A 24,653-nucleotide genomic window follows, 5' to 3' on the forward strand; every position below is an offset into this window, starting at 1 on the left:
TTTCCCAATGATCCATTTTACCTGCAGGACTGTATTAAATTATTTACAAGTAGCTCCTTTACCCCTATTTTGGCCTTTGAAATAGCTGATTTAGCTTGTGGTATCCCAACCTATACTGAAAGTTTGTATACTGGAGTATCAGCTATTGAATAGCCTGAGTAAACACAGCCAGCAGAAGAAATAACACTCACAGTGGGGTGCAGGATAGTTAAGTAATAAAATAATTTTTGCATTGTTCCCTCTATGTATTGCGCTTTAGTTTTCCAGACAAATATAAGATAAGGAAGCAAGTGTGTGTACACAAAGTGATAACATAATTAGATCTGATATTACCTGAAGCTTAACCCATTGTAATAGGCTGTGGTTTCAAAGCACAAAACCAGCTACTTCATATACACAAATAAACCGAAAAATCAATTTCTCATAAATGTTATACTTTGCAGCTGGTATAACAAGTCATTAAAAATACATCACTATAAAAACAATTTTACAGTGCACTGTCCCTTTTAATAACTGCAAATCAGTCATATGAGAGCAGGGGTTTAGTGCCATTGTATGGTAATCCCTTCTGTGTCATTGTGCAGCCTGTGGCAACTTCATCTGATCTCCTCCCCACTGCTCTGTATAACCCCCTGTGTTCCACATTAGTTTAGAAGTGTTAATACCATATGCCCATTTAAAAAGGTAACATTCAATAAAGATACTGGATTTGTCATGGGAGCATAATATTCTTAGCGGCCGAATTATCAAGCTCCAAATGGAGCTTGATGACCCTGTTTCTGCGTGAGCCTCTGCTCTGAGGCTGCGGACATCAATCCGCCCGATCCTATACAATTGGGCTGATTGACACCCCCTGCTAGCAACCGATTGGCTGTGATTCTGCAGGGGGCATCGTATCATGTCCGCTTGCACTTTCATAAATCGGCCCCTTAGTCTCATGTCTTTTTTTTTTTATTATTATTATTTTTTTTTTAAACTGACTTTGTCAAAATTTGCATAATACAGTGTGGGAGACACAGCTCTGTCAAAGTATAACAACAACTTCAGTATTGTTTTACATACTAATATGAAATTAAACATAGAAAAACAAGAATATCTTTCCTCTTTTATGATCGAAACATAATATTTTCTATGCAGGAAGAAGGGGGGAAAAAAGAAATATTTATAAAGAAAAGAGAAGGGAGAGAAAGAAAGAGGGGGCTGCTCATGTACTCAAGATTAGGTGACATACTTTATTCATTGTATTTTATTATCATTAAAGTAGGTGAGTTTTGTGGCATCCATATGCGTGCAGTTCAATAACAGATTTGGTCTATAGGGGTTTACTCAAGCCATCCAGGATATATCTGGTCATGGACTGTGCTGGTTAAGTAATTGAGGGAGTTTGGGTGTTGCGGTTTTCCGACTGTGGGTGTTTGTTTGAGGTATTGTTCCCATGTATTTAATATTTCTGCGTATACATCCACCTTGTCGTTTTTTTAATATTCCTCTAGTTCTAAAAATTCTGAAACTCTGAGACCACATTTCTAGGGTTGGGGTAGTTTTGCATCTCCAATTCTTGGCTATTAAAACTTTTATGCTGTTTGTCATAATATATAATAGTTTTTTTGTAGGGTTTATACTTGATTTTGGGGGGTTTGCATAACAAGCAAATCAATGGATCTAAGGGAAATTGGATGTCCAGGATCAAGTCTATTTCTGTTATAATTAGTCTCCAAAGGGTTTGGATTGAATTGCACCACCACCACATATGCGCCATGCCGCTGCCTCTGTGGCCACATCTCCAGCACTGGTCAGATTTGTGTCTGAATAAGCGGTGTAGTTTTTATGGGGTAAGATACCACCTATGTAAGATTTTTAAATTAATTTCCACCATGGAAAGTTATATTGACGTTTTTGTTATGTTCTGGAAAATCATTGCGCCTGTTTGAGGAAGGATGATTATACCCAGGTCATCTTCCCAGTTCTCGAGATATTGTGGTATATAGCCAGGTGGGTTCATGGTTAATAATTTATATATCGATGAAAGGGTATGAGTGATTGGTGGTGTGCGAGTACATAGAGATTCGAAGTTTGTTAGAGGTCTGACCATGTTTCTGCTTTGTTCATGTTGTGAAACAAACCGGTGCACTCTATGGTATTTAAACTAACTATGGAAGTAAGTGTAGCCCTTATCTAATAGATCTTTCTGAGGAAGGATCTGTTCTTTTGATATCATATGAACGCAAAGATCACGGACAGTTGTGTCTATTGCGCTTATTGTGGTGTGGCTTCCTATGTTAAATTGCCCATTTTCGATGAGCAAGGTGAGAGGGGATGGTTTCGATGAGATCATTATGTTTTTTAGACAGGATGTGATCCCAAACAGTGAATGTTTCTAATATAGGTGGGGAGCTATTTTCTAACTTGTATTTCAAGTTCTCCATGCTCCTGCACAATCTTCCCAGGTGTGGAATGTCTGATATTGAGCGTTCTAACTGTACCCATCTTTTATGATTATAATGTATATGCCAGTCAACTATTCTTTGTAAAAAAATTGCTTGTCTGTATAATGTGATATTAGGGATACCTAACCCTCCCTGAAGTTTGGGCTTTTGCATTATGTTGGTGTTGATTCTAGGAGGTTTTCTATTCCATACAAAATCGCTGAACGCCTTCTGTAAGCTTGAAACGTATTTTGTGGGTAGTGGAATTGGTAATGATTGTAGAATGTATAACAGTCTTGGAAATATGTTTGTTTTAAGGACGTTCATTTTACCTGACCATGATAGCCTTTTGGTTAGCCAAGAAGAGAGATCTCGATTAATAGTTTTCTTACTCAGTTCGTATTTTTTTTTTTAAGTTTCATCTATTGTTGTAGCTAAGTCTATACCTAGGTAATGGAGTGTATTTTTGCACCATGATGTCTTTTTAATTTTATTATATATTAATACCCAAAACCCCTTACTTTTTGTTTTTACAACTAAATAATAATAAATGTATATGTCTAAATATGCCCGTCTTCATTTATTTCACAGATGCTTTTGCAGATAGCTGATGATTTTATAGAGAGTGTGGTATCTGCAGCCTGTCAGTTGGCACGACACCGCAAATCTAACACACTGGAAGTAAAAGATGTACAGCTTCATTTGGGTTAGTATAACTTATTATTATTAAACAAAGAAATGGCATAACAAAACATTCATATTTGTAAAAAGTAGTGGATGTAACATGACTATTAACAGTATCAGTGAGATGCAGAACTAGATTATCCAGTCGTAATATTCCAATTAGTCAATGACATTTGTAGGGCAACAACATTCCTCATTACGCACTACTAGAAACAGAATGACTATATATTGTGACACATGGTCTTGTGATTTAATAGAAATACAATCTTTTATTTGTAGGGTCTTTCAGCCTTTTATCCCTTAATAGACAAATAGGCCACCATGGGATTGTAGGTGGGTGTGCATAGTATAATGCGATTTTGTTGTCCATTTCAGAGCGACAGTGGAACATGTGGATCCCTGGATTTGGATCAGAAGAAATCAGGCCCTATAAAAAGGCCTGCACAACAGAGGCACACAAACAGGTAACTGACGCCATCTAATAACTTGCTGAAATTAGCTTACTTCTCCAGGACCCTCCCTGATGGTTCTTCATGGTTTGGTCAGACGGGTAAACAAAGGCTTAAAATCCCACTCGGGACCCACAGCCGAGTTGTACGACTAGTGATGCTGAGTAGAATAACGTGTTTAATTTTTCTCGGATTAAAGAGACAGTAAACATCTTGAGATTTTTATATAAAATGTTTAGTTACATATAATTAAACAGCTTTGCAATATATTTTGCTGATTTATTTTGTAATTCGTCTCTGAAAATAAGCAATTTCTAATTCTTAGAACTTGAAATGCAATGCACCCTGCTGATTTCTCAAGGCTAACTCCTGCTATGTCTGTAACTAATTGGCTTTACCAGATAACAAATGCAAAACAATTCACTTCACACTAACCTTATGACTAGCCTTGTTGTCTGTGTACTAAAGCCCAGATTGGCTCCTCCAAATAAGGCAAATGGTAGGTGGAGTTAAGCAACAAAACAGAAATGTAATAACAAGGTGTTTACTGTCCCTTTAAACGCACAGCATTGCAGTGTCACTAGAGTTAAAGGGACGTTAAACTGCTGGGCACAACTACCCTAGAATTGTCACTATGTTGTTGTATTTCATCCTGTTCCTGCAGCTCTTTTTAAAATCCTTTCTCCTTTTTTAATAGCTTAAAGGTGCCAGATACTCAGGCCCTGCCATCTTTTAGCTCAGGTATTCTCACAGCCTGTGACAGGCAATATCACTGATCTGTGAGTGAGCAAAGCTTCTATTTTATTTTTTTACAACTGTGTAATGTACTTCAGGTTATGGTGCATGATACAAAGCAGGAGATGTACATTTTTTTTGCTGTGGCTGCATTGCTCTATTTTGTGTAACTGTAAAACTGTGTAAAAAATACATAAAAGTAAAGCTCACATATCATGCACATTATACAGCTGTAAATAAGTGGACAATATCACTGATCTGTGAGTGAGCACTGCTTATGTGACCGGCTGTGAGAATACCTGAGCTCTAAGATGGCGGCACACTGTACAAAGAGGCAGAGCTTCAGTATCTGGCACCATTTAAAGTGAAGGTCCATTTTGATGAATTAGTGTCCGGTTTTTAATAAACCTTTTAAAAACAAGGGCACTTTAATTCATCAAAATTGTCATTTCACTGTTTTCTTCAAAAACTTGCCTTTTAATCCTGCCAGCCAGCACTTCCTCCGCCCGTTGCAAGCCGTCTTCGCAGGTCCAAAATGACAAATCCAGCTTCCTCCAATCACAGCGTTGCATCAGGCCAAGATTCCCCCCAGGGGAAGCTGTGATTGGAGGAAGCCTGATTCATAATTTCTGACGTCTGCAGAGGCTTCCGACGGCCGGGGGAATCGCTGGAGCGGCATTCAGGATTAAAAAGTAAGTTTTTGAAGAAAACAGTGAAATGCCAATTTTGATGAATTAAAGTGCCCTTGTTTTTAATAGGTTTATTAAAAACCGGGCACTAATTCATCAAAATGGGCCTTCACTTTAAGCTACTAAAACAGGAGAACAGATTTGTATAGAGCTGTAGGAACAGGATGAAATTAAATTAGTGATTAATTACTATTCTTTTGTAGCTGTGCACAGCAGTTTAATGCCCCTTTAAAGTTGCATGCTCTAACGGATTAGCGCATATAATTGTAATACCTATAATGGCCCTTTTAAATGATGACACTTTAATAAAAGCTGTTATGTGGGCTCAGCAACACTTTAAATCTGCAATTATTTAATGTTGAGCTGTACAGTCCATTTATAAAGAAGGGCTGTATCCCTTCAACCTTGTGTATTCTATCTCTGCACTGTAAAACATTCAGAGGTTGACAATTTAGGAGCCAACACAAATATTTAGAAGCCAGCAAGACATTTTATATGTAGAAGAACCCAAAGTTTGGAACAAAAATAACATTTGACTGACTTAATTTGTATAAATATGCACTGGTTTCTTTTCTACTCGGTCCTTACTGTTGTGGTCTCACTTTGCTTCACATTCTGTCTTGCACATAAATGACCACTCAGAATCCCAAATTGCAGTATTTTTATTAGTATATAAATAATTGTGTTTAAAAAGTCAAAGCAGTAAATATATTTGTTTTTTGAATGTATCTAAAGTAGGGATACAATGCTGCAAATCCAGCTTGCGCATTCTGTTTCTCTGCATTGCTGTATGCTCCATCTTCATTGATCACCTTTGTCCCCCAACAGAGAATGGCTTTGATCAAGAAGACACAAAAGAAGTAAACCCCCTCCAGACACACTGCTCCTCAAATCCTTAATCTCCTCCAATCTTCCTTACTCCTTCAAGCACTGGCAGATGAGTACGGAGACCACCTCTTCCGGAACAAGCCTAAGTTTGTGAAGATAACATTTTCAGTATATTGGGTTTTGATTCCCAACACCTTGGTATTGCAGGCCCCGCTGGCAGGGAAGGGGTTAAACCACCCTCTACTTTTTTTTTTTTTGTTTTTTGTATATATACAGAGGGTTTGTTTGTTAATTAAAGGTTGTTATGGTAATTAAAAAAATATGCTTCTGTGGTTTCTAAAGACAGCCTTTCTGTGAGGTTTTAGTGCAAGACTATCATAGGGAGCTGAAGGGCACAAGGTTCATATCCTTGTGGGATCTACAAAATAATGGAATGTGTTGCAAAACAGTGGAGGAAAATACAGGATTAAAGGGACAATTAAGTCAAAATTAATCTTTTATGGTTTAAATGTTGCATGCAATTATCAATTTTCCAATATGCACTATATAGCCAAAAGCATGTGGACACCCCACCAAGTACTGAGTTTATGTTTTTCAGCCGCATCCATTGCTAACAGGTGCATGCAATCCAGCACATAGCCATGAAATCTTCATAGACAAAATTTGCAGTACAATAGGTTGTACTAAAGAGCTCAGTGACTATAATATGATTACAACTTTGCCACAAGTCAGTTTGTGAAATCCCAGCCACAAAGTGGTAGGCCGCACAGGCTCAGAGCGGGGCTGCCAAGTGCTGAAGAATGTAGTGTGTAAAAATCGCCTATCATCTGTTGCATCATTCACTACAGTGTTCCAAATTACCTCTGGAAGCAACATCAGCACCAAAACTGTGTGTCGGAAGCTTCATGAAATGGGTTTCCATGGCCCAGCAGCTGTACTCAAGTATGGTTGCCACTCGTCCCTTAAAATACAGAACACTTATAAGTTACACATGCTGCAGGGTGTGCAGGGAGGAATATGAATAGTGCTGTCCAGAAACACAATACATGCTCCGCCCTGCAGCATGTGTAATTTATAAGTGTCCAGAAAAACATGGCTGATGTGGCAACCCTAATCAAGACTCACATCAACATGCGCAAATGCAAGATTCAGCTGGAGTGGCCCACTGGAGAGAAACATGTTCTCTCGAATGATGAAGCACGTTTGATGGAAAAATATAGATGCCAGGAAAACACTACCTATTGGAATGCATAGTGCCTACTGTAAAGTTTTGCGGAAGAGGGAAAATGGTCTGGGGCTGTTTTTCAGAAATTACGCTAGGCCCCTTAGTTACATTGAAGGGTCATCTTAAAGGGACATATTTAACACCTTGAGAGTTGTATATATAAAATCTTTAGATATGCATATTGAAACAACTTTGCATATTTTGCCCCTACTCATGTAATTGAACTCTGAAAATTAAGTCTCTAATTGGATGTATCCGATAACGACTGCAAAACAATGCTATTTTCTACTAACTTTATGGCAATGGCTTGCCTTGTTATCTGGGGACTAAAGCCCCGATTGGCTCCTAAAAAGAAGGCAAATGGTGGGTGGGGTTTGTCTAATAAAATAATTTCTGAGGGCATGTTAATTTGTTTTTAAAATGTAAAGACTTGGCTGTATGTTCTGTAGCAACACAACAGAGATGTCTTGTAATTACAAGGTGTTTGTATCCTGTAGCATTAAAAGGGAAAGCAAAGTAATTTTATACAACTGAGTGCTTCCAACTTGGTGGCAACAGTTTGGGGCAGGTCATTTCCTGTTACAACATGGCTGTGTACTGTGCACAAAGTGAAGTTCATGAAGACCTGATTTGGCGCGTTTGGTGTGGAGGAACTTGAGTGGCATGCACAGAGCCCTCACCTCACTGTATTGAACAGCTTTGGGATGAATCTGAATGCTGATTGTGAGCTAGACCTTCATGGCAACATCACTCACGTGCTCTTTTGGCTGAATGGACACAAATTCCCACACACACACACTTCAAAATCGTGTGGAAAGGCTTCCCTGAAGAGTGGCAGCTGTATATAGCCGCAAAGGGGGAGGCTGGGAGCTCCATATTAATGCCCATTATTTTAGAAGTCTCCAACTAGCTCAAATAGGTGTAATGGTCAGGTGTCTATACTTTTGGCCATATGGTGTATGTCATCAAATATGCTTTCTTCTTGTGGTAGCCTAGGCTCAGGAACAGCAATACTCTAGCACTGCTATATAATAAAATATTTTTATGTTTGCAAACTCTATTGCCCTGCAGCACTAAAGACACACAAACACCTGAGCACGTATGCACTTTTTTTTTTTTTTTTTTTTTTAATTGCACGCTCTATATCTGAATCATGAAACTTTAATTTTGACTTCACTGTCCCTTTAAATAATACTGTTGGCATGAGATGAAGTTACAGCTGTTTGTTAGGCAATACAGAAATGGTAACGGTGGCAAAGCAAGTTGGATCTTGTTGCAGTGACCATTCCAATCATTTAGCAAATTTGGCTACCAACATACCTGATCTAGTTGTCCCTATTGTTGAGCTTTAACATGCACACCTCCCCTTCTGTTTTCCCTTAATTTCCTCCTTAATAGGCCCATTTCCTTCTTTCTGCTGTGTATGTGCTCTATCACGTTCAGCTCTCAGCATCTCCCGAGAAAGAAGACCAAGAGCAGCAGGAATATTACTGCCTGTCCGGGCTGAGGTCTCCAAATAAGCGGCTCCCAGTGCATCTGCAAGGTCTTGTGCCTCTTCTCTAGTGACACTGCGCTGCTCTTTTAGGTCACTTTTAGTTCCAAGCAAGATAAAAAGGAGAGGCTGAGCACGCTCTGTCACCTCCTGGTGCCATGTCAGGACACTCTCAAACGTAGATCTGGTGGTGATATCAAAGAGAAGGAGAACTCCTGCAGCATTTCTGTAATAGGAACGTGTCACTGCCCTTTTTTAAAAAAAAAAAAAAGGAAAATGTTTTTAATAGTCATCAAATTTTGTTCCGTCTTTTTTTAATGTTATCTATAAAAGGAACATGTGAAATCATGTCCAGCAAGTAAAAAGGCTACGCAGAAAATAAAAAATGGACATCTAATGTAAAACAATACTTCAGTGGCAAAAAAAACAAACAAAAAAACATTTTAACGTCAGAGTGTGAGTTTATTAAAAAAAAATCAATTTTTTTTAAATTTATTCCCATTTAGATACAATAGAGGAGTTCGATAAACCTTGTGCAATATTTTTAAATGAGATCCTTTCCACTTCACTGAGGAAGTTGTCTTCTCTGCTTTCTTAATGCTTGTATTAATTGTTAAGCTGCCTACTTCTAGTTCTTGTCCAACTGGCCATTTAGCTACTAAAATTTCTGTAACAATATTTTATACAAGGGTTCTAATTGCATAAAATGTAGTTCCCTCAAGGCAAATATCCCTCACTACTTTTGGCTATCTAAAATCCTGGGTAGACAAATTTAATTTTATATAAAGTAATATTCTTGGTTGATATATGTACAAACGAGCTACAAACTAATAAATATGGCTATTTTCTTTGTCAGAAATCCAGATTCTAAAGGGAGGGAAATAAAAAAACATAATTTATTCTTACCTGATAAATGTATTTCTTGACACGGTGAGTCCACGGATCATCTTAATTACTGTTGGGAATATCATTCCTGACGAGCAGGAGGAGGCAAAGAGTACCACAGCAAAAGCTGTTAAATACCACTCCCCTACCCACAATCCACAGTCATTTGACCAAAGAGAAAGGAAGTAATCTAAAATTCAGAGGTGCCTGAAGTTTATAGAAAAGCAAACTCTGAAAAATACAGGGTGGGCCGTGGACTCACTGTGTCAAGAAATAAATAAATTTATCAGGTAAGAATAAATTATGTTTTCTTTCTAATGACACGGTGAGTACACGGATCATCTTAATTACTGTTGGGAACCAATACCCAAGCTAGAGGACACGGATGATAAGGGAGGGACAAGACAGTTAACCTAAACAGAAGGTACCATTGCTTGAAGAACCTTTCTCCCAAACGAAGCCTCTGCGGAAGCAAAAGTATAAAATTTGTAAAATTTAGAAAAAGTATGCAAAGATGACCAAGTCGCAGCCTTGCAAAGCTGACCTACAGAAGCTCCATTTTTGAAAGCCCAATAAGATTAAACAGCCCTCGTGGAATGAGCCGTGATTCTCTCAGGAGGCTGCTGCCAAGCGAATAACACTCCTGAACCAACAAGAAAGAGAAGTAGCCGTAGCTTTCTTACCCTTACGCTTCCCAGAAAAGACAACAAATAAAGAAAAAGACTGGCGAAAATCCTTAGTCGCCTGCAAATAATATTTCAATGTATGAACCACATCCAGGTTGTGCAACAAACGCTCCTTATGAGAAGAAGGATTAGGACACAAAGAAGGAACATCAATCTCTTGATTAATATTCTTATCAGAAACAACCTTGGGAAGAAAACCCAAGGCAGTACGCAGAACTACCTTATCAGAGTGAAAAATAAGAAAAGGTGATTCATACTGTAAGGCAGAAAGCTCTGAAACTCTTCAAGCCGAAGAAATAGCCACCAAAAACAAAACCTTCCAAGATAACATCTTAAAATCCAAAGAATGAATAGGTTCAAACGAAGCCTGTTAAAGGATTCTAAGAACCAAATTAAGACTCCAAGGTGGAGTAGTAGACTTAAACACAGGCCGAATTCTAACCAAGGCCTGACAAAAAGAATGAACATCTGGCACATCCGCCAGGCGCTTGTGCAATAAAATAGATAAAGCAGAAATTTGACCCTTCTGGGTACTAGCTGATAAACCTTTCTCCAAACCCTCCTGGAGAAAAAACTAAATCCTAGGAATCCTAACTCTACGAGTAGCCTTTGGATTCACACCAATACAAATATTTATGCCAAATCTTATAATAAATCTTCCTAGTCACAGGCTTACGAGCCTGAATCATAGTCTCAATGACTGACTCAGAAAAACCACGCTTAGAAAGAATCAAGCGTTCAATCTCCAAGCAGTCGGCTTCAGAGAAACGAGATTTGGATGAAGGGACCCTGCAGAAGAAGGTTCTTCCTTAATGGAAGACGCCAAGGTGGAAGAGAAGACATCTCCACCATATCTGCAAACCAGATTCTGCGAGGCCACGCTGGAGCAATGATAATCACTGATGCCCTCTCGTTTGACCCGAGCAATGACCCGAGGAAGAAGAGCAAACATAGGGAACACATATGCCAGACAAAGTTCAAGGAACTGCCAGAGCATCTATCAGATCAGCCTGAGGATCTTTTAACCTCGACCCGTACCTCGGGAGTTTGGCATTCTGATGAGATGCCATGAGATCCAACTCCAGCTACCCCAACTGAGAATAAAGCTGGAAGATACCTCCTGGATGAAGTTCCCACTCCCCTCAATAAAAAGTGTATCTGCTCAGAAAATCTGCTTCCCAATTGTCCACCCCTGGAATGTGGATAGCAGACAGACAACAGTTGTGAATCTCCACCCACTGAATAATCTTGGCTACCTCTCTCATGGCCAAGGAACTCTTGAGTTCCTCCCTGATGATTGATGTAAGCCACTGACATTATGTTGTCCGACTGAAACCTGATAAACTGGGTTGAAGCTAGCTGAGGCCAGGCTAGAAGAGCATTGAAAATTGCTCTCAGTTCCAAAACATTTATTGGAAGAACCGACTCCTCCAGAGTCCATAGACCCTGAGCTCTTAATGAACCCCAGACAGCACCCCAGCAAATTAGCATCCGTGGTTACAATTACCCAGGCAGGTCTGCGAAATTAAGTTCCCTGAGAGAGAAGATCCTGAGACAACCACCATGGAAGAGAATCTCTGGACATCTGATCTAGAACAATCTTTGGAGATAGATCCGCATAATCCCTGTTCCACTGCCTGAGCAAGCATAACTGCAGAGGTCTGAGATGGAACCGAGCAAATGGAATGATGTCCATGACTGAAACCATCAGACCAATAACCTCCATGCTCTTAGCCACTGATGGCCGAGGAAGGGACTGAAGAGCAAGACACATATTGAAAATCTTTGACTTTCTTGCTTCTGTCAGAAAAAAATTCATCTCTAGAAAATCTATAATGGCCACCAAAAATACCACTCTTGTAGCCGGGATTAAGGAACTTTTTCCTAAATTCACCTTCCAACCGTGGGAGCGCAGAAAACGTCTTATCCATAGGATCTTAAAAGGAACAGCTGTCCTCAATGGGAATAGTGGTCCTCTTGGTCAGAGTGGAAACTGCTCCCTCCACCTTAGGAACCATCTGCCAAGATTCCTTAATAAAATCAGCAATATGAAACATCTTCCTAAAAATTAGAGAAGGGAAAAAAGGAATCCCAGGCTTCTCCCATTCTCGTGCAATAATATCTGAAACACGATCTGGTATAGGAAAAACTTCCACCGAGGAAGGGACATCAAAAAACATATTGTTTACTAGATTTCTTAGGAATAACCATGACTGATGCCTCTGAGTCATCCAAGGTAGTCAAAACCTACTTGAGTAACAAACGGAGGTGCTCTAGCTTAAACCTAAAGGAAACAACCTTAGGTTCAGAAGAAGGATTTACACTATCAGAATCAGAGATCTCACCATTCCTCAGACTTATGAGAAGAAACATTAGACACAATTGCAACAGAAACAGAAACCTTATATTTCCTCTTGCACTTCCCCTGAAACATAGGAAAAGCAGACAAAGCCTCAGATTCTGCCGAGGATATCTATCCTTGTAATTTAATGTTCTCTCAATACAAGAGGAACAAAAAGGTATAGGAGGCTCAACATTAGTATTTAAACATAGAGAACAAGCAACAGCTTGCAGGGCCTCTTGTTCCAACTTATTACAAAGGAAAAAACCTTAATCAATAAAAAATTCTAAGTTCAAATCAGAATTTTAATGAAACAAAAAACGTTACTGTCCCTTTAAATTTTAAACAGATTAAACTAGAAAATCCTTAAATAAACTGCACAATAAATCATGCAGCAACAATTTTTCACAAAATGAATGCAAAAAAAGACACAAACGTTATAGTCCCTGAAATTCAGACAGAAACTTAAAAATAAACAGAGCAGCAGCCCCACAAAAAAAACAAAAAACAAAACAGGCAATCTCCACACCTCAGCAAGCTCTGCTGAGGTGCCTACCTGACCTCCTTGCTGCCGGAAACAAAGAGAAAATTATCCGGACCCCCATACAGCCGAAAGCGAAGAGAACGCTGAACCACCTCTGAGGAGCTATGCAACAGAGCTGCAACATCCAGGAACAACAGGAAACCGCTAAAAGGGCGTCAAAAACGTCCTTGTTATCTCAGATAAGCCCACCTATTGTGGGTGTGGCCTAACAAACCTCCCGGTAGCCATTCATACACAAAAAAAACACATATACACCAAAGTGAAAACATAATAAACTGAGCCTCCAAACATCCCCAGTGCCTGCAAAACTGCCATACAATAAACCATTAACCTAGAAGGCTGATTGTATATTTAGACCTAAATAACTGTCAAAGTGCCAAATTCTTCTATATCAAAACAGGGAAAGAAATAGGCACTTACCTCAAAAATCTGTCCGGCAGCAGGACAGCTCACTTGGTATGAGAGGGGCTTCCTACCTCACATGGACCTGTAGAAAAAAGAAAAGGCTGAGTAAACTTACTCAAACTTTTAACCAAGGGCAGTATGAAATTACTTGGGAGGCTCAGTGGGGATTATACCCCACAAGTTCCCAAATGCTTAATGGGACAGTCTACCATATAATTGTTATTGTTTTAAAAGATAGATTATTCCTTTATTACCCATTCCCCAGTTATATTAATATACTTTATACCTCTGTGATAACCTTGTATCTAGGAACCTTCTTCCAGCCCCCTGATCACATGACTGTGACTGTTTATTATCTATTGTCTTAAATTTAGTATTGTTTTTGCAAGCCACCACTTGCTCTACTGAAGAGACTGACATGGACTACGACTAAACCCCAAAGAAAACCAGAGCAAACTTGCTCTGCTTAAAAAATAAACTCTTGATTGAAGAATCAGACAACTAACTTTACACCTCCTTGCAACTGATACAAGCAAAGGGAATGACTAGGCATTGTGGGTAGGGGGAGTGGTATTTAAAGGGACATACTACTCATATGCTAAATCACTTGAAACTGAAGCAGTATAACTGTAAAAAGCTGACAGGAAAATATCACCTGACCATCTCTATGTAAAAAAGGAAGATATTTTACCTCACAATCTCCTCAGCTCAGCAGAGTAAGTTCTGTGTAAAAAGTTATACTTCACCTGCTCCCAGCTGCAGGTAAAAAAAAATAAAAAAATGAAGAAATGAACAGCAGCCAATCAGCATCAGCAGTGCTGAGGTCATGAACTCTTACTGTGATCTCATGAGATTTGACTTAACTCTCATGAGATTTCATAGTAAGCTTCCTTTACCTGATTGGTGAAATAATATGAGAGTTCACGATGCTCATCCTTTCAGCTGTCCCAGGACAGACACACTAAAATGCTGCTTAGAAATCCTTTACAATGGGAGGTGGCTACTGAGGAACTTTTGAGGTAAAATATCTTTCTTTTTTACATAGAGTTGTTCAGGAGATATTTTCTAGTCAGCTTTTTACAGCTATGCTGCATCACTTTCAAGTGTTTAAACATTTGGGTATTATGGCCCTTTAACAGCTTTTGCTGTGGTGCTCTTTGCCTTCTCCTGCTGGTCAGGAGTGATATTCCCAACAGTAATTAAGATGATCCGTGGACTCAATGTCATTAGAAAGAAATTGTCATTAAAGGTTAAAGAATTCCAAAAGAAGTTGAAATAATTATATATAGAACAAAATTTAGTAGATATTACATTACAATTAAGTATTAAAGACTTTCTTAATAAATGGAAGATAGTAATTAAAGGGACAGTCCAGTCCAAAAAAACTTTCATGATTCAAATAGGGTATGTCATTTTAAACCACTTTCTAATTTACTTTTATCACCAATTTTGCTTTGTTCTCTTGGTATTCTTAGTTGAAAGCTAAACCTAGGAGATTCATATGCTAATTTCTTAGACCTTGAAGGCCGCCTCTAATCTAAATGCATTTTGAGAGGAGTGAGTACTGATTGGCTAAAATGCAAGTCTGTCAAAAGAACTAAAATAAGGGGGCAGTCTGCAGAGGCTTAGACGCAAGGTAATTACAGAGGTAAAACATGTATTATTATAACTGTGTTAGTTATGCAAAACTGGGGAATGGGTAATTAAGAGATTATCTTTTAAAACAACAAATATTCTGGTGTTGACTGTCCCTTTAAATCCTATCCGGCAAACATATCATTCACCCTTTTAATAATTCTAAATATCTGAGGGAGTGTGAAAGCTCTCATATTTTTACTAATTCTTTTGGAGAAAGTGCAGAGTGGGAATAGTATATATATATATATATATATATGTGTGTGTGTGTGTGTGTAAATATATATATATATATATATATATATATATATTTCTTTATATTTTTTTTAATGCAGAGCAGATCACTCTATATTCTTATTTTCATCTATCTGTGAATATACACATACAGCAAATATGCATTAGTAATATATATACGTTTATCTTGTGTTCTTTTTTTACATTTTCAACCGCTGATTTGCTGATTAATCTGCTGATTAATGTGTATTTCATACTCTGTTTTCAACCCTATGCTTCTGAATCCCCTGTATTTCTTTATTATATATATCTGTTAAATAAAGAGAAATTCCAAAATTAGAGAGACAAGTAAACACCTTGTATTTAACAAGCCACGTATGCTGTGTTGTTATGACAGATCCGCCAAGTCTTAATGTTTTTAAAACAAATTAACATCCTTTTTACTGTGCCTTATTTGGAGGAACCAATCTGAGCTTTAGTCTACAGACAACAAAGCTAGTCACGGTCCTAAAGGTAGCATAGAGTGATATTTTGGCAGCTTGTATCAGTTGAAGCCAATTTGGAACATATATGTAGCACACCTTGTCTTGAGAAGTCAGCAGGGTGCATTTGAAGGTCTGAGAATTGGAAATTGCTCAATTTTTCAGTGCTAAATTACACTAGAAGGGGGCAAAATAATGAAAATATATTGCAAAGTTGTTTTATTATACCCAACTAAACATTTGTATATAAAAATCTCAAGGTGTGTTTACTGTCCCTTTAAGAGTTGCCCTCCTGATTAAATACATGCTGCAAAGCCTCAGTGTAGCTATAGGCCTTTACTACCCTGTGTGCATCTCTTTGTTGACTGTTTTCTGCAAGCAGAACCATTTCCTTGTTCTTTAGTGCAGATGAAGAGGAACAGCTGGCCATAGTATCCCTGCAGGCATAATGATGTAATATATGCAATAAGAAAGCACCAGAGGCATTCCCAAGTGCTTGTGATTTAGTGGGCTTCACTTATAAGCTCTATGCTTTGATACCCACACACATGACACCTGTAGGATGTAGGTTATCATAAAAATACAATGAGGTTTGGTTGAGGGTCTGTAACAAAGCCCTTTTACCCCTCCTTGTGGCCTAGAGGAATACGTGATCCATTATTGGATTGGAAGGAAGCTTACCATTCAAAGGGGGGGAGGGCAATCACTGGGAGATACACATGTCCCACCAGATAGGGCCTTATCCTCCCCTCTGCTTTACAAGGATGAGAAAACCCTCTTCCGAATGAGGGGTCATATCTCCCTCTAGCAACAGTAAGTGATCACAATGATCACTGAAAATTAAACACCAGGGTGGTTTTGGGAAGTGGGACGGGGCTTTTTCCCCCCAGAAAAATCTAACCCCATAAAACATCCAGAGGAACATGAGGTCCTACTTTTAAATGATGTCACGTAATTCCAACCAGCTGTTCCATGTAACCTTTAGTTATGTATATAATGGGAAGTTTTATCGAGAGGCTAATGCCCCAATGGGTTGTAGATTTGCAATCTTTGGAAGATAGGTTCATTAAAGGTAAACCCTGGTCTATCTGGACAATAATTAATCTGCCCCTAGGTGTATGGTGTGACAGTAGCTTCAACTGATCCCCTATAAACCAATGGCAGCATACACATGACACACAAATTATCCCTCGTATGAAAGAGTGGATTATCCACTTTTGAATGAAGTGCCTCTTACTCCTCTAGGTAGCTATTCATTATAATAGAAATTCCAAACACGTCTACTAGGTGACTGTTAGGGTACTCTGGTTTATAAAGGGACCATATAACCCAAACCTAAGCACTAAATGGGGTAAGTGGTCCTGTTGTGTCCAGGCAGATATACTCAGTGGTCATCTGATGAAACCATAGGCATATAGAACAAAATCATGCGATTGTGGTAGCCTCTTTGTCACACCTAATAATGCACAGACCTCTTATTTTAAAAAAAAAAAAAAGCAATCCTCCACTTTCAAATTAATGTCCCTGTGTCTGTCCAGTTGCCAGGTGATTGTTACAACAATGTTCTATACCTAAGAAGAATGATAAGCTTCAGGGATGGGCAACTCTAAACTTATAAAGTTTATCAACAACCATAGAATTATAACATAAATCTTCTCATGTGAAACATGGGTACCCTATTATTTGAATAAGGGATTACAAGTCCTAGTAGATGGCAAGTGATTGGTTTAGTGTTCACCTGGCAGCAACCAATAGCCATACTGTGTTGTGCTGTGCTGTTTATCATTGCTTGAATTTGTGGATTGGCAATCCTTTTGTGTCTGCTACTGTAGAAGATTGAGGTGCTACATTGTTTATATTTCCTCTTACTCTGCATAGAGCTCTGTACATGTTAAAGGGACGATATACTATAAAATAACTTTTCCCTTAAAGGGACATTATACACTAGATTATTCTTTGCATAAATGTTTTGTAGATGATCCATTTATATAGCCCATCTAGTAGTGTTTTTATAAAAATGTATGGTTTTGCTTATTTTTTTAAGAACATTTTGCTGATTTTCAGACTCCTAACCAAGCCCCACAGTGCCAGATGTATACACGTGTTTACAGACCTGAAAATCAAAACAATGTTATTTAAAAATAAGCAAAACTATACATAAAAAAAAAAGCTGGTATAACAAGTCATTGTAAATACATTAAATGAACAATATACACCCATTTTCAAATAACTACATGCAAAGAAAAATTGTGTATAATGTCCAGAATTTTTGTTGTTTAAAAAGATAGATAATCCCTTTATTACCAATTCCCTAGTTTTGCTTAACCAACATAGTTATATTAATACACTTTTTAACTCTGTAATTACCTTGTATCTAAGCCTCTGCAGACTACCTCCTTATATCAGTGCTATTTACAAATGTGCATTTTAGCCAATTAGTGCATAACTCCACTGAGGTGAGCTCAATGTTAGCTATATGACACACACAATTGTCCCCTTTTTTCAGTTCTTTTGACAGACTTGCATTTTAGCCAATCAGTGCCTACTCTTAGGTAATTTCACATGTGTGAGCTCAATTTATCTATATGACACACATGAACTAACATCCTCTAGTGGTGAAAAAAAACTGTCAAAATGCATTCAGATTAGAGGTGGCCTTCAAGGTCTAAAGAATTAGCATATGAGCCTTCCTAGGTTTAGCTTTCAACCAGAAATAAAAAAAATAAAAAAATAAAAATAAAAAAAAATGGTGATAATAGTAAATTGGAAAGTTGTTTAAAATGACATGCCCTATTTAAATCATGAAAGTTTATTTTAAGACCAGAAACTTTCAGTATAGGTGGGACTAAATCAGTTATTTCAAATACTGAAATAAGGGTAAAGGAACTATTTGTAAACAATTTAATACACTCCAGCAGGTCAAATGGATCATTGGGAACAAATTAAAGGGGAGAAAATGTTGGGGTAAAGTCCCAATTAAACTTTAATGATTCAGATAGGGCATATCATTTTAAACAACGTTTCAATTTAATGTTATCATCAAATTTGCTTTGTACTCTTGATATTCTTAGTTGAAAGGTAAATCTAGGTAGGATCATATGATAATTACTAAGCCCTTGAAGGCCGCCACTTATCTGAATGCAATTGACAGTTTTTCACAGCTAGAGGGCGTTAGTTCATGTGTGCCTTATAGATAACATTGAGCTTATGCCTGTGAAGTTATTTAAGAGTCATCAAAGATCTTTTGACAGACTTGTATTTCAGGCTAAGGGAGCAGTCTGCAGAAGCTTAGATACAAGGTAATCGCAGAGGTTAAAAGTATATTAATATATCAATGTTGGTTATGCAAAACTGTGGAATGGTAAATAAGGGATTATCTATCGTTTTAAACAATAACATTTTTGGTGTTTACTGTCCCATTAAAAAGACACTACCTGCAAATCCAGGGCAACGGAACTAATAATGAATGAGGGAGCACAGCACCTTTCAACACCCCGTAGAATCGCGACTTTCTGGTCTTGAGTTGTTGAAATTAAGGTTTATAGAGCAATCGCTTATCAAATAAAAAAGTGCAGGTATCTAAATCAATGGGCAAACAAGGTGAATGTAAAAAATAGTTTACACGTGAAAATCTATAAAGGATTTTTTAATTTTCTTTCTGTGTGTAAGTATTAATTTTATGTTTGGTGCGGGCCAGCTGGCATTATGCTAGATAGCTAGCATGCTATTGGCTAAGATCACCTCACTGCAAAATAGCGTTCTTCCGTGGGCTGCCTGAGGCGCTTAGCACAGTGAATGCTGCAGACAAATAAAGGAACTTTCAGCATGAAGTATTTTATACTTCATGATTGAAAGTCCCCTTTATTTGTTGCACTGGTAAATCCTAGCGTTTCACAAATGCTATAATTTACTATCACAATAAGACAGGAAATAAACCATTATTATTAACAGTATAGCTCACAACTACATAGAGAACTTGAGCAATATAGCATATAGTATAAGTGCACCCTAAACTATATCTCAAGTGATAAAAAAATAACTTTGAACTGAGCACAAAAACAGAAGTTCTATCAATTGTGCTAAAGCAATATTTTTAAGCTTTACTTGTAATCAAGACCATGTTTTTTTTATTGCCACAACTAGATAAAATTGCAAATTGTTATTTTCTAAAAGCGCGTTATCTGCTTGGGGGGGGGGGGCAACGACAACATTGTGGGTAAAAGCACTGAAAATGGATTTTAAATGAAGTGCATAAACATCAAAATAGTACAAGAGGTTAAAATGGTTCAATAGTGAAGATGTTAAAGGGACGGTGAAGTCATAATTAGACATTCATGATTTAAACAGATCATACAATTTTAATCAACTTTCCAATTTACTTCTATTGTTTAATGTGCTTTCTTCTCTTGTTATTCTTTGCTGAAAGATTTATCTCGGTAAGCTCAGGAGCAGCAGAGAACCTAGGATCTAGCTGCTGATTGGTGGCTGCATAAATATAGCGATTGTCATTGGCTCACCCATGTGTTCAGTTAGAAACCAGTAGTGCTCCTTCAACAAATGATACCAGGAGTATGAAGCAAATTTGATAATAGAAGTAAACTGGAACGTTGTTTAAAATTGTATGTTCTGGCTAAATCACGAAATACATTTTTTGGGTTTCATGTCTCTTTAAAGGGGCAATGCAGTCACCTTATTACACATTCGCATTGCCAGACTCGCAGTACAATCGCACACACTTGCTCTAATTACCGGTATCGCTCTTGCCCAGCTGTGTCCCAGAACTGCAGTCTGACTCTGACACCCACTTCTGGCTCCTCTTCTCTGCAGAAGAAATCCACCCCAACCGTCTGCCCAGTAGTTTCTGTAAACTCTCCCTCTGTATATCTGCGAAGGAGAGAGGTTTTGCCAACCCCAGAGTCCCCTAGGAGTAGAACACGGAACTGGAAATCCCATGAACATGCCATTGTAGAGGGAATAAGTGCTGCCCACAAATAACAACAGGAAATATGCTGAAGATTTTGCTCTCCTCAACGGTTTTTGTTTTTTTTAACACTTTTCCAACCCCCTCTCTATTTCTGTGCAGTGACTGGGTCACAGATGCAGGTTTTTACTTGTGTCTCACATTCCTCTGTCGACCAGGTGTGCATAAATAACTACTGAAGTGCCAGTTTCACTCTCCTCTTAGTATTTCTCCCGCCCACTTCAATATTCCTCTTAATTTTTTCTCCATTAACCATCTTATCACTACCCAGATCTATACTACACACATCTCTGTCTGTACTGCCCTCTTCCCCAACAAAACTATGGTTTCCAACCTATTGGTTTGGGTTAAACTTCTAATATTTGTAGTTACAAATGACACTTCCTAATATAGTGAAAAAAATAAAAATCCTGTAAAGCACATATACAAGACACAATCTCTTTTTAAAGTATAGACAATAAACAGGGATGAGCAGACCAAGACAAAAGGATCAGGCAATAATGTTCCCTAAACATCTTACATTCCAAACAGTAGTTGGAGATACACATGCAGGAATTTGGAATTTATTATTGAAACAAATCACAAAAATAGGATGGAGTGGATGTGAGTGTAACTAATACTCACATAACCCACTCATTTATTTGCCTTGTTTTCCCCCTGGAATCAGTTTCGCCTTCAGTGCAGAGCCATGGAATTATTATTATTATTATCGGTTATTTGTAGAGCGCCAACAGATTTCGCAGCGCTAATTATGCGTCTTCACAAGACTTATTTATCATGTTTCAGCGTTTATAAATAATTGGATATTTAGTGAATTATATAATACATATAAAAAACACGTAAGCATGAAATAATAAAATATTTACATTTTATGTCTATCCAAAAATTGTTTTTGTTTAAAAAGATAACTAATCCCTTTATTACCCATTCCCCAGTTTTGCATAACCAACACAGTTATATTAATACACGTTTTACCTCTGAGATTACCTTGTATCGAAGCCTCTGCAGACTGCCTCCTTATATCAGTGCTATTTACAAATGTGCATTTTAGCCAATTAGTGCATAACTCCACGGGAGTGAGCACAATGTTAGCTATATGACACACACAAACTAGCACTGTCTGTCTGTGAAAAGCTGATAAAATGCACTGAGATAAGAGGCAGCCTTCAAGGGCAGAGATTTAGAGGTTTAGACGTTATAAAGTACATTAATATAACAATGTTGGTTGTGTAAAGCTGGGGAATTGATAGTAAAGGGATTATCTGTCTTTTTAAACAAAAACAAAAAAAATACAAAGTATACTGCCTTTTTAAATTGTTACTGAAACTAACAGGAAATACAAGTTTATGTACAGCTCAGAGACATATTGCTCACTGGCTTATAAACTATTGGTGGTAACACTGCAATTGTATTTTCCATTTAAAAATAATACATAGTAACAGTTATACAAGGGAACTTTAAAATAGGCTTGTCCAATTTAAAGGGACAGTAAACACCTTGAGATTTGTATACAACATGTTTAGTTATGTGTAATGAAACAATTTTGCAATATACCATCATTTATTTTCCCCTTTTCATGTAATTTAACATTGAAAATTTAGCAATTGGCGATTGATAAATTATTGCAGTAAAAAGAATGTGAATTTGTTTTGGTTGATATTCTATAGCAATACAACAGAAATGTCTTGTAATTTCAAGGTGTTTTACTGTCCCTTTAAGGCCCAAAGAGTGACCCCATAAAAAGCTACAAGATTGTGTATTTAAAATAATGTGTGTGTATATATATGAATATATATATATATATATATATATATATATATATATTTATATATATATATATATTTATATATATTTGAATAATAATGTTTAGTCCTATTTGTTTAAATATATTAGAAATGCTATGTAAAATGTTGTGACAGTGTGTTTAAACTAAACCTAAATGGATACCGCTCTGATCTTTCAACATTTGAATGTTCTTATATTTGATATTCAAAAATTATCATTACCACTTACTGAAGCTCAAAAACTGCTATCAGTATAGTGTATTGAAAAATTGTGGCATAAACCCCTCTCTTCTTTTAACTTATGAAATTGCCTACACTGTGAGGAGGATTCATCAAATTGCAAATGCCCCAAACATTCAGGCCTAAAACTGATATCTATGAAGAAACCTCATAGATCGCAGATTAAAATCTCCCTGGACTGATCGACAAATTGAATGATAAATCTGCCCCTAAGAACCTATATGAAATTTACAATAAGAAGTTACTCAATAAAACCAGAGAGATGCTCACAGTGCTGTGTTTACTTTTTGCACTTACAGGGAAATAAACTTTTAGCTCACTTTGCATAGCAGCCATTTGACTTTCACACTCACTACTCTTCCCTGAGTAGGGGAATAGGATACAGGAAGGTGATAAATCATATGGCTGCTGAGTTAAATGAGGTCAGAAGTAGTAATTATATTCATCATTCCATTCAAGTGCTAATAGAACTGCAAGATATATAACTGGGGATTTGGGTGGATTGGGGTCCCAATTTTAACCAACAAGTCAATACATTTCCTGTTTTATGTACCTCTTGGAAACAATTTTTTTTAATGCAGAAAACCTTACGACTGCTTCATCTGTGCAAAATGTAGAAAATATGATTTACACTAAAAAGCACTCTGCTCTGAAAACATCTTCACATAAGAAAATGACATAAAAATGCACTTTTGCCGGCTAAACCCCTTGCTGTAGATGCCTATAGTGATTCAACGGAGAAATGCTGATAGTAAAATGTCATATTAAGATGATAAGTACTAAATTAAATAGTTATTAAACAGTGCTCATTTAGTAAAAAAAACAACAAATATGTTTGATCAAAGTAAATATAAAAATAATCAGATTGTGTTGAAAAACAGCAAACAACTTACTTGTTTTATTGCAAAATGAATACTTAGAAATTCTTAGTGTAACCCCTGCCCTCAGGGAAATAAGAAAGCTAACAGGTTGATAACATAAGTTCACAAAGATCAACTTGGTAACACACCTTATCACCACCCAAGGGGGCGCAATTACGCAATACACTAAAACAACTTTGCAAAAAATTATAGCAAATCCTATAGCCAATCTTATGTTACAAAATGCTATAGCAACTTTTATAGCAGATCTTATGTTGCCCAAAATAGTAATAATTAGGCAAAATATTAATTAGACAATTTCCTAAATTAAGCAATTCTTATCTTAAACGTCCATATGGTAAATATTTTTTTAGTTCCGTCCCTTCTTGAGACTCCAGAGGATTCTTTACTTTCCACTGTCGGCTGCTCCTTTCCAATCCAATAGGAAACAATTAAGCAAATTCTGTGGGAATACACAAGAACAAAAGGGCGCCTCCTAGTGTAATAGAGTTTTACACAATATACAATCAGACACAATGTAAGATAGGTACTCACAATGGTTGCAGCACCCACTTGTTAGATGAATCTGTGTAAGGTGGCGCAAACTAATGCCGTTTCTACTTAGTGGTGTAGGCGTCTCGTTGATGATATATAATAAGGGGATATATTCCCTACTTAGCCTAAGAACTGAATGGAAAGGTCCTCCTGTATAATGTCCCTACTGAGACTGAAAGAACTGAATGAGTCCTACTGTAAAATGTGGTAAAAATATGTTGGCTGTCTATAAATAAGGAGATGTTAATCAATACTGGTGACAATATAAATATATGCAGTTTATTATACAATATAAGGTATATACCTACACAACTTTAAATACATCAATATGAAAGTTAAAAAAACAATAAATCACTAAATAAAAATGTAAAATAAGGGGGCGTGTCCGAACCGCGATCTCATGTGGTCGCATTTTCTCTGAGCTCTCACTGATTTCTTGAAATCCGCCGACGACAGGAGACCTTACAGCACTAATCTATACTTAACTGCTTGT

At 37.4% G+C, this 24,653-nt stretch overlaps 2 protein-coding genes across 4 annotated transcripts in view; one reads left to right on the top strand and one right to left on the bottom strand.

Moving 5' to 3' along the window:
* Positions 1-6,131, top strand: part of TAF12 (TATA-box binding protein associated factor 12) — a 24,797-nt gene extending 18,666 nt beyond the window's left edge. For all 3 annotated transcript variants that reach the window (XM_053707042.1, XM_053707041.1, XM_053707043.1), the window contains 3 exons: positions 3,018-3,132; positions 3,486-3,574; positions 5,812-6,131. In XM_053707042.1, the coding sequence (XP_053563017.1) occupies positions 3,018-3,132; positions 3,486-3,574; positions 5,812-5,847 (240 nt within the window). In that variant the 3' untranslated portion in view covers positions 5,848-6,131. The remainder of the gene's footprint in view (positions 1-3,017; positions 3,133-3,485; positions 3,575-5,811) is intronic.
* RAB42 (RAB42, member RAS oncogene family) lies at positions 5,630-20,791 on the bottom strand. The gene is made up of 3 exons (XM_053707044.1): positions 20,490-20,791; positions 8,357-8,778; positions 5,630-5,953 (listed from the first exon to the last, which is right to left on the bottom strand). Exons 1-2 carry the CDS (start codon positions 20,702-20,704, stop codon positions 8,385-8,387), a joined length of 609 nt encoding a protein of 202 aa, XP_053563019.1. The 5' UTR covers positions 20,705-20,791; the 3' UTR covers positions 5,630-5,953; positions 8,357-8,384.
* Between the last annotated feature and the right edge of the window lie 3,862 nt (positions 20,792-24,653).

Source organism: Bombina bombina, chromosome 3, assembly GCF_027579735.1.
Source record: "Bombina bombina isolate aBomBom1 chromosome 3, aBomBom1.pri, whole genome shotgun sequence".
In the NCBI taxonomy this organism is placed as follows: domain Eukaryota; kingdom Metazoa; phylum Chordata; class Amphibia; order Anura; family Bombinatoridae; genus Bombina; species Bombina bombina.